Source organism: Scatophagus argus, chromosome 5, assembly GCF_020382885.2.
Source record: "Scatophagus argus isolate fScaArg1 chromosome 5, fScaArg1.pri, whole genome shotgun sequence".
Taxonomy (NCBI): domain Eukaryota; kingdom Metazoa; phylum Chordata; class Actinopteri; family Scatophagidae; genus Scatophagus; species Scatophagus argus.
The window spans coordinates 21,134,162-21,144,344 of record NC_058497.1 but is presented as its reverse complement, the minus strand read 5'-3'; the positions used below and the strand labels follow the sequence as shown (position 1 = coordinate 21,144,344).

At 44.3% G+C, this 10,183-nt stretch overlaps 2 protein-coding genes across 4 annotated transcripts; one reads left to right on the top strand and one right to left on the bottom strand.

Moving 5' to 3' along the window:
- The first annotated feature begins 411 nt into the window (after window positions 1–411).
- hdac12 (histone deacetylase 12) lies at window positions 412–2,930 on the top strand. 3 transcript variants are annotated; one of them, XM_046389605.1, is made up of 8 exons: window positions 412–732; window positions 833–976; window positions 1,231–1,390; window positions 1,474–1,664; window positions 1,794–1,944; window positions 2,112–2,228; window positions 2,300–2,442; window positions 2,572–2,930. In XM_046389605.1, exons 1-8 carry the CDS (start codon window positions 631–633, stop codon window positions 2,593–2,595), a joined length of 1,032 nt encoding a protein of 343 aa, XP_046245561.1. In that variant the 5' UTR covers window positions 412–630; the 3' UTR covers window positions 2,596–2,930. The 3 variants fall into 3 exon arrangements, with proteins under 3 accessions (XP_046245561.1, XP_046245562.1, XP_046245563.1); XM_046389606.1 differs by lacking the exon at window positions 412–732 and having other exon boundaries at window positions 835–976; window positions 1,228–1,390; XM_046389607.1 differs by lacking the exon at window positions 412–732 and having other exon boundaries at window positions 861–876; window positions 1,228–1,390.
- An 80-nt stretch (window positions 2,931–3,010) lies between these two features.
- On the bottom strand, window positions 3,011–9,951 carry trmt9b (tRNA methyltransferase 9B). Its single transcript, XM_046389604.1, has 4 exons — window positions 9,691–9,951; window positions 5,906–6,105; window positions 5,533–5,706; window positions 3,011–5,166 (listed from the first exon to the last, which is right to left on the bottom strand). Exons 2-4 carry the CDS (start codon window positions 6,060–6,062, stop codon window positions 4,187–4,189), a joined length of 1,311 nt encoding a protein of 436 aa, XP_046245560.1. The 5' UTR covers window positions 6,063–6,105; window positions 9,691–9,951; the 3' UTR covers window positions 3,011–4,186.
- Between the last annotated feature and the right edge of the window lie 232 nt (window positions 9,952–10,183).

Sequence of the window (10,183 nt, the reverse complement as noted above, 5' to 3'; positions counted from 1 at the left end):
TAGCCCATTCATGCAGTAGAGCATTTGTGAGGTCAGACACCGATGTTGGACCAAAAGGCCTGGCTCACAATCTCCGTTCCAGTTCATCCCAAAGGTGCTGGATGGGGTTGAGGTCAGGACTCTGTGTGGGCCAGTCAAGTTCTTCCACACCAAACTCATCCAATCATGTCTTTATGGAGCTTTGCTTTGTGCACTGGGGCACAGTCATGCTGGAATAGAAAAGGGCCTTCCCCAAACCGTTGCCACATGTTGGAAGCATAGCATTGTCCAAAATGTCCTGGTATGCTGAAGCATTAGGATTTCCCTTCACTGGAAGTAAGGAGCCAAGCCCAACCCCTGAAAACTGCCCCAATACTTTTGTCTGTGTACTGTATCCCTCTGACAGATGAAGCTATTTGCGCATCTGCAGTATTCACTCCAGATCGGTAGATGGTGGCAATCAACAATGTAATCCTCACACTGTGTGTTACTATCACTCCAGGACAGACGGTGGCAGTAGAGAGCACAAACACAGTCACATATCCGTCACCAACCAGGACACAGTTATGGACTTGTATTTTAACTCCCGGCTGCTCAACGCTTACCGTCCTTGTTAAAGCGAGCCATTACGCATTAACGTTAGTGTGAAAAATGACCTGCTTAAAGCAAACGTTTTCTAAAGGACCTCGTCTAAGAGTCGGGCGGCTGGTCGGTGCAGCTTTAACCTCCTGCAGATGTTTCCATGCTGAACTAGTGAGAACTTACTGCCTTCATAAAACACATATTACTGAACAGAACGAATACAGCGTGCTTTACTGACACTGACCTGGCGGTGAACCTTTTCGCCTCGCAGGTGAGGCATGAGTCCAGCGGACTTCCCATAATTCATCACAGCAGGTACGTGTGTGAGCTCCCACCCAATCACAGGTTCCCAATTGGCAAGTTCCCCCGTGTGTTACACTGTTTAATAAAAGACCAGGTCATCACACAGAAGCAGGTGAGTCACTCATTGACGTTTTCAACCAAAAAAAAGTATTGACGTCATAATCATTATTATTAGTCAGCTGGTGGTTTGCTTAATCGATATGATATTGAATAATGCTGATTTTCCCTGGTTGTATTTCACTGTAAATTCAATATTTTGTAGACTGGCTATGCAGAGAGACTGATTAGTAGTGAAATTCACGTTAGTTGCAAGACTATTTTTAGTAGAAATATTGATGTGATTGTGATTTTCCTTCTTCGCAGTAGGTGTGGGTCCCCGAAATTGCTTCTAAAGATTTACTCAGCTGTGTGCACACAGAGGAATACTTGAACAACTTCATGAACGGGAAGATAAATGAGCAAGAACAAAGGAGGACAGGTTTCCCCTGGAGCGAAGGCATAGTGAGACGCTGCCGATATGAAACAGGTGGGAGGACCCTCTGAAGTGTCCTGATGATTTGACAGCTTAACGGCCTGGGAAGATCTCCTTTCTCGCTCTCTTGCTTACAGGTGGGACTGTCCTCGCTGCTGAAGTCGCCCTGCAGAGGGGCTTGGCGTGCAGCACAGCAGGGGGGACACATCACGCTTTTCCAAGCTATGGTTCAGGGTTTTGTCTCCTCAACGACTTGGCAGTTGCAGCCAAATGCCTGATCTCGTCCTCCGAAAGGAAGGTTCTGATTGTGGATCTAGATGTTCATCAGGTAGCAATAACTTGTCTCTGTTGTATAATGTTGTGAGGTTATATAAATATCCCATAAATAGCCCACAGTCTTTTTTTTTTCTTAGTTTGATAAGGTTTTTGGCATTAATAAAACTTTTGCATTCGACAGGGTGACGGCACGGCTTTCATTTTTAAAGAGGAGCCGCGTGTGTTTACGTTCTCGGTGCACTGTGGGAAAAGCTTTCCCCTCCGTAAACAGCAGAGCGACCTAGATATCAGTGTGGAGGAGGGGCTGGAAGACAAGGAGTACCTCTCCACGGGTATGTTAACACAGGCCGTGTTCAAAGTCAAGTCAGTATCTTTCACATTTATTTGTGTTTTCTTTCTGCTGGTTTCAGAAGAGAAATGAACAAGCCAAATGAAAACTCACAACATAAAACTACTGTGATCAGTCCATGAACTAACTTACATGTCTGATGTTCCACAGTGGAGGCTCACCTTCCCTGGCTGCTGGAGAGTTTTCGCCCTGACGTGGTTCTGTATGACGCGGGCGTCGACCCTCATTGGGAAGACGAACTCGGGAGGCTCCGTCTCACTGATCAAGGTGAGTGGCCACCTATTTCTACCTACAAATCATTTCTAGACAGTTTAAGAACAACTGTAAGTGTCTCCCAGGGCTGTATCGGAGAGATCTGTACGTGCTGAAGACCGCGGTGAGCAGAAGTGTTCCCGTCGCTGCTGTTATTGGAGGGGGATACTCGAGGGACATCGACAAACTGGCCCTCAGACACTCCATTGTCCACAGAGCAGCGAGTCAGGTGCTGGACACCTTAATGTTGTTAGATGACCCTAGTCAATACAGAATCATTTGCTTAAACAGAATACAAAATGTCAAACAGTTTCACTGAACACGAATGGATACTGAATTCATGTTCTTCATATTTCAGGTTTGGAGGGAGTGTGGGATGTAAAGCCTGCAAATTAAGAGGACCTTCACAAGTGAAATACTGATGCTTGATCTTTAGGAGCCAGTGCCAGTATTTGAGAATAAAATAATATGCTAATGCTATACAAACCAATACTTGTTTTATATAATGTATATTTGTATGCTGTACATGCAACAGTTTTACCAGAATCAGGATATTTTCTTTTGGGAAGTTGGTGCTCACAGTCATGCAAGTGACTCTTTACTGCAGAATGAACAGATGTTCAGCTTGCTGTTTACCTCATCAAAGTACTGCACTGGTATTTGTATCGTAGTAATTGTCTGTGTAACCATTAAATATTCTGTTATTGAGCCATAAAATTTGTGGTTGTCACTGAGCAAAGGCCTACTGAATAATTCCAGGTATGAGTCACGACGGTAAAAGCAACACGACGACGGTCGTGAACAAAAATATTTAATAAGGAAAAACAAATTCAACCCCAAAGGTATTTACATCAGTTCACATAAGACATGGAGGTTCCAGTGTCACTTCAGAACAAACACATTTGGTCCACACAAAATGTACTGGTAAGGATGTGTACCGTCCGTAGCACAATGGACAACAGTTTCAAACTAATAATGTTTCAAGCTTTCAAGCTTCGCCAATTTTCATGTTGTTTCACTGACATCAAGCAGCGACGTATTTGTGGTACAGTGCAATGTTGAATTCACAGTTACATGAGGCAGTTGATCTGCTGGAACATACCAGTGGTACACTTCAGTTTGTTACTTCAACACAACAGTACACAACTATTACACACATCAAGCACACAAACGCATGTGCACACACTCACACACACATACAGTGGCAACACGTACTTTGAAGCACAACGAGCAAATGCACAAATGTTTTGGAAGATATTCTGCACTACTTTGAGCTGTTTTTATCATAGTGTAGTGATGGATCACATGTGAGCAGTTTACAGAATTAAGTCCATAACAGATACTTGCTGCAAGCTTAGCTCCTCATTCAGAGTTAAAGAACGTGCAACTGTAAAACAAGCAGACGCAAAGGCTAAAGAAAGAATTTTCCAACATGACCAATGCAAATCTTAAAACATTTAAGAGCAAATGGAAGAATATACTGTAGTCCTACTAATTCCTCTTTGTCCAAAGAGAAAAAAAACAGTGCATTTCTCAACATGTCCTCTTTTAAAATAGTTAAAATCTTTAGCTGCACTGGAGCTTTCTGTGGTTTGGTAATAAAAACAAAGTCTTGACACTAAAAGAGAACGAGCACTGGATATCTGGATACTGCTTGTTGGTGCATGTACTAAATTTAATTAAATACTTAAAAAACGTGGTACAGCGGGAGCCACTGTTGAACGCTGCCCTCCTCCAGTGCTGCTGCGAATCCATCTAAAATATTACTGAACTGTAGATGTGGGTAGGTCTGTCACAGCTGGTTCCAGGACTACCAAAACTTAAAGGAGAATAAAAAATGTCCAAACACTTAAGTAGAGTTTTGCAGCACTGGAGTTGTTCAGTGCATCCTCAACACTGGCTACCCCTGTATATTTGTAGTGTGTGATCATCATCAGACATGTGATTCAGTGCAAAATAAAAATAAGTCAGAATCATATTTTCCATAGCTGAACTTTCTCTGCCACCACACACCAGTTGGCATGATCAAAGTAAGTGTGTTTGACGTGAAGCTCTTCAACGTGATTCTCTATCAGCTCTGCCAGTTCACCCTCCCTGAAGACGTGATAGTACCTCAGACAGGAGCCCTCCTCTTGCCCCTCACTCCCCTGAGGACTCCTTGTGCTTTCCTGTTGCTCTTTCTCCTGTGGCCCTCCTTCACTTTCATCTCCAGACCGCTTCAGGTGTTCCTTCTGGAAAGGGACTAGATCTGGCAGAGCCAGAGAGCCACACTCCTGGGATAGAGCTACTGAGACGCTCCGGTTTTCTGTGCCAGTAATAGTAGTGGTGGTGGTGGTGGTGGTGGCGGTGGTGTTGCCTCCAGGATCATTTTGTCCCTTGTGCAGGTCTGTGACTGAGTCAAAGACGTCTTCCTCTGATCCGATAGTAGATGGTGGGGAAAAGAAGCTCGACACCTGCTTGATGAGGCCTTGTCCTCTCCCACGCTGGCTGGCCTTGGTCCCCTCATTTTCCCCTGTGGGTGAAGATAAAGTGCTCAAGTCTCTGGAGGACGACCGCGAGATGCCTAAGCTTCCAAAGTCGAACACGGAATCCAAAGACCTAGAGAAGAACCACAGTCTCTGTGTCCTCTGCTGGGGCGTTGTGCAGGTCAGATCTTCCTCGTCTGCCACTGAGGATGTGCTTCTAACCTTCCTGTGCTTGTCAGTGTTGTCTATGGCTTCGCTGACGCTCTGAGCTGCGGCCCTCCGCCTGGGCTTGGCGTGCTCCTTGTCAAAACCGGAGGGAGAATGAGGGTTGGGGTTCCATGGAACGAAGATGTCCTGTTTCTCAAATTTTCGACGTTTCTGCTCCATGGCCCACACGTAGATCATGATGCGTCCACCCACTCGCAGGGTGCGAGCCATCTCCTTTATTGCTCGAATACGGCGCTCTTTGGTGGACAAATGATGGATGACTGTGACAAAAACATTAATTTTGTCAGAATCAAGTAGGATGATGTGTACTTGTAGTCAACAAACCACATCATGTACACTGAGTATGGTGCACAATATAAATTAATAGTGTGGGTGTCTGCTGTCACCTTTGGGTCTAATTACGCTCTTTTGTTAGGGGACACACATGAATTATTTCCACACTGTTGGCTAGGCAACAGAAGCTCAAAGCAAACTGATGTTTATCATCATTATGAGATCATTTAATTTGTGGCAAATGGCAGCTGCAGCAGTTGAGCTTCATGAATATGAAGGCATGGGCTTGTTACTGAGTGGGAGAAGTCACCACCATCCAAACCTCAGTTTATCTGCATGTGTTTGTCCAATACCTGCAATAGAGAGCACAGCGTCGAAGCAGCCGTCTCTGTAAGGCAAATGCAGCCCGTCGCACATTTGGACCTCGTGTCCTTGACTCCAGGCAAAGTCCACCAGGGGGCGACAGACGTCACACCCCAGCTTGAACACCTCCTTGTTGATGTGGAGGTACTTGCCATTGCCACAACCTGCCAAGGTCAAGACAGTCAGCAACTGAAGGGGAATGATTAGTGGTCTGATTAGATTTAAAATACTTCTATCTCCAATTTGACAACGACTTATTGTATTTCAAAACAACAACAACAAACAACCGAAAAACACACAAATCACGCGTAAACGATTAAGAGTCATTGCAAAGATTACATCATTGCTTGAGGTGACACCCACCAATGTCAGCAACGATGCTCCCCGCCTGCAGGTCCAGCAGGAACTGACGCACCTTCGGCCAGGCTTTGTAGCGGCTGTCGTTGAAATATGGAGCAATCTTGTCATAGACAGTGTGCACGTGGTCTCTCTCGAGCTTAGCGGCAGCCTCCTCCATCATGTTTGTCCTGGCTGCCTCATGCAGCAGCCTCACAGTGTCATGTCTGCAGGGACACCACAAATAGTTACTCTATTTCATTAAGAAAAAAAAAATAGCCATGTGGACCCCCTGCTGGGACCAGTGCAGTGGTGTTCCTCTCGACATGCTTGTTAAGGTCCAACAAGGTCAGCAGGTAGCCTTAATCAGCAGACACACTCAAACATCTGTCAGGCAGCAGTGGCAAATTAACACCAAACCCTGTGCTTTGTACCTGAAGTACCACCTCCATCCTGCTGTCCTCTAGAAGGACAGACTGATGTGAGATGCCAAGTTAGGCTTCATTTGTCATCACTCATCTGTAACTGTGGAAAAAATAGAAACAGAGCTGGAAAAATAAATAAAGTAATGAGGTAACAGTGAGGTGGCAGCTCCCATCTCACAGAGCCATCAGTGGGTACATTTCCACAGCAGATTGTTTTCTCTGTAGCACAGATGCAAAAGATCAACACATAAATCATGTTTTGTTGGCACGGCAAACAAACAACATCAATCGCGTTTGAGTGAAAGTTCCCTTTACAAAAGCCATGTTAGACTCCCTGCAGGCTGCTGCTGGGTTTTAATACTGTACAGCATTTCATTCAGTGTCACTGGAGGATTTAAGCACAAGCTCACGTTGTAGGAATCTCTTTTACCTAAGATGACCCTCATTGATTCTGAGGAGCACTTTCATTTCCCTGAAAATTTAAGGCTAATAAGTACACACGTGGCTGGATTTTCAATCCGACTGCATTACTGTCCATCACACAAGAACACTGCATAACTGAGTATCCCTTCGATGTGTCACAGCTTGAGTTGAGGTTGTTACTGTAATCGTCTGGTGCATAATTGTGGCTTACTAAGCAAATACATTCTGATCACTTGTCAGAAGAGATTATGACACAGGTAAATCCATTTGGTTTGAAAACATAATTTAAAAAAAATCAGAAACAGTATCTTAAAACATGCATGAGGATTGAACGTTCATTTTCAGAGTTGCTCCGCCAGATTTAAGAACTGATTGCAAATTTGGGGATTATGTAATTGCGATGTTTGTGTTGTGTCTGGCTTTCACAGCTCCCACTGCAGTCATCTCAGTTTATTAAGATGCGGCCCACAGCTCCTGCAGTGCTGCTGCGGCTCCCTCAAGCGCAATTAGTGCATTTACAAAGAGTTTCTACATTATTTTCCAAAGGATGACACTGTCGTTTTAGTCGCAAAATATCTCAGAACGCAGAGCTCTCATTTGACCTGTGTGTTTTCCTTTAAAGGCACAACATCAAGTGGATTCATTAATTTCATGCTAAACAAACCCACACATAGCACAAGTCCCATCACATGTTGACCAGGGGGAGATTTTAAAAGGTAATGGTTGCAAAGCTGAAGAATTTAGCCAAACTGTTTCAATCTTAATTCGATTTTCAGAGCTGTCTGTTCTCAAAGACTTATGGGTGAATTCATCACATGCTTTCTCGCAGGATGGTGTGAATTGGATGAAGATGGACAGAAGAGGTATTTAACAAAATGCTTATTAATTTAACACAATGACTCTTCAAACCTTCATTACAAAAGACTTAAATATAACACTGATTCTACTCCTCCTCACAAATTTAGGCTGCTAGAAATATTCTGCTTTGGTAATCTTTCATAGACTCCATATAGGAAAATTTTTAATTTGCCAAAACCCAATAAAGGGTTGTTTTAAACAGCTACATAACGCCAGCTGTCTCTCTTTTTGTACAAAGACAACAAACAACAAACCATCACTGAATCAAACAGTATGCATACACAGTATACAATATGGGTACATTTACTGCCAAGTATCTGCTTTGAATCCACCGACATGGACGTGGCCTGGACACAGAGGTCATTTGTCCTTTTGACCCACATGTAATGGATGAACGTGTCCACGCATCACTGCCATCATGCAGCGCTATATGCTGCAAAATCTATAAACCATGCAGACATAATACAACTTTGGCAGCTTTTATTTGAGAATAGTTAAAATGAACAAGTTAGACTGTCATTCCACTGCAATACCTGCATTTTTTGATCCATGTCTGCCTCTGTTTTAAGTGGGCCTGACCGTAATGAAATTCCCAATAACAAATCTAAAACAGAGCGACGTGACCAAATGAACCGTGTAAGGCCACAGTGCACTTTGCTGATGAGGTAAACCAGGAGGAAAGCTATCAGACATTTCTCCTCCACCTCTCTAAAAAGACATTAGTCTGATATGTCCTGATACTGCCTGGTGCCCATTGTGTGCACCGCACACACACTGCACACAATGAATGTTACCAGGAACAGTCACCACAGGATATTAGTAACAAAGGCCGACCTTTGATACATGCAAGCATTTAAACTGATATTCTGAGCTGTTCCCTCACTGTGAATTACCAGGCTAGTGTCTGTGAACTCCTCTGTTGGCAAATGCATTGTGTGCAGCATCCCATCTTCCCTCATTGAGGCCTATTTCTGGACCACCATCATCTGCATCATCCCAGCCAAGTGGAAGGAAAACATTGCTTATGTAACATTGTAAACCAGCTTCCTTTCGGCTTTCTCTGTGCTCAGTTTCGCCTGAGTTTCCCTCTCTGCTCACTGAAACTGTGGCAGTCCTCGGCTGACATTATGTAACCGGCAGCTGGGGAGGCTCAGAGAGCTGCCTCTGACTGACAATGAGGACTAAAATTAAATCAGAGGACAGAGGTAACGACTGGCACACTGCTTTGTCCTATCCATAGGACATACACTGAATAGAGATAAAATCACACATCACTTATAGCCTTTGGTTTCTGTATAGCTCTAAATATCACCCAAATTAAGTTCTACCAAAGAAAAATATGTTGGTCCCAACATATAGAGCCCACAGACTTGTTTTCACACTTTAAAAAGGTACCGATCTGCACTTTAGATAAATGATCCTGGGTATCCTGGGTATCCTGGGTAAAGGAGCACTCGGGTCAAACCTCAGCAGTGCTTTGATGAGATTAGTCTTGTTATGAACAGACAGGGCTGCCCAGTCATTCTGCCAGCTGCCAACCGCTGGACGAACACAAGGAACCACAGAGAACAGGTTTGTCCATCGGCCGTGCCAGCACTTAATGAATCACCATCAACATGTGGTGAGAGGCAGCCTGTTAAACTTAGACTCCTCTCGCTGTTTCAAGCATCTATTGTTTCTCACGCTACAAGCAGGACCTATTAGAGATAATCTTTGGTTTTAAATACGCAGAAAATAAGCAGTTCATGTATTCATAGGCTGTAGATATGAGCACAATAATTTAACAAAATGCAACTTAGTGATTTATTTATTTGTCTGTTTTTTGTGCTTTGAATCGTATTCCAAATTACAGCCAAATGTACTTAAATTTAAGAGCAGACTGTCGGATTTCTCCGCATGTGGACTAGTGCTTAATGTCCCGTCGAAGTTTCCTAAACGGCTGAAACGAAAATGCAGATAAATACAGCCAAGGTCGGATTTTTAGACATTTAAGCAACTAAAACATAATACAGCCTACTTAGTACAGTAACTGCGGAAATCGTGTCAATATTTGCACATCCTCTCCTGAATCCTTATCATCACAGGAAAACGAAAAAAGCCCCTTACCGTACAACGCACCGCCGGGCAATCAGCCGCGTCTGTCCTCAGGTCGCCGGAGGTAAAGTTCCCTCTCTGCACATGCGATTGATCCGGTTAGATGATCGATCCGCCGTGAGGATCAGAGGGACGCGCTCGACACGGCGGCACCGAGCGCTTCATCAGCATCGACATCGTGAGGACGGATAATGTGAGCCGAATGGAGCGGGGGAGGACGGGGGGAGGGAGGGGAGGGGGGACACCTGCCGTGAGTGACGGCCAGCAGCGTACAGTCCGCCGGACGGTATCAAATGTATAGCATGGTGAGCCCTACACCTGTCAAGGTAATCAGAAAGTACAGCGACACTTCCGGTGAGCAGTTTCCAAATTAAAGGCTCATAGGCGACAAAGTAAAACAGTCGCCTACCAAGTATATAGTGTGTAAAGATATTTTTGAAGCACATCACAAGCACATCACAAACACCAAAATACGTGTGCAGCGTGACCACTGTGTTGTTTTTGA

What these genes read in the sequence shown, in the direction of transcription:
- hdac12 (XM_046389605.1), top strand. Translation starts at nt 631, where the DNA reads ATGACCTGCTTAAAGCAAACGTTTTCTAAAGGACCTCGTCTAAGAGTC. An exon ending in GCTCCGTCTCACTGATCAAG is followed by an intron (nt 2,229 to 2,299) that starts GTGAGTGGCCAC and finishes AGTGTCTCCCAG; the next exon opens with GGCTGTATCGGAGAGATCTG. An exon ending in TCCACAGAGCAGCGAGTCAG is followed by an intron (nt 2,443 to 2,571) that starts GTGCTGGACACC and finishes TTCATATTTCAG; the next exon opens with GTTTGGAGGGAGTGTGGGAT.
- trmt9b (XM_046389604.1), bottom strand. Translation starts at nt 6,062, where the DNA reads ATGATGGAGGAGGCTGCCGCTAAGCTCGAGAGAGACCACGTGCACACT. An exon ending in GAGCATCGTTGCTGACATTG is followed by an intron (nt 5,707 to 5,905) that starts GTGGGTGTCACC and finishes TGACCTTGGCAG; the next exon opens with GTTGTGGCAATGGCAAGTAC. An exon ending in CGCTGTGCTCTCTATTGCAG is followed by an intron (nt 5,167 to 5,532) that starts GTATTGGACAAA and finishes TTTTTGTCACAG; the next exon opens with TCATCCATCATTTGTCCACC.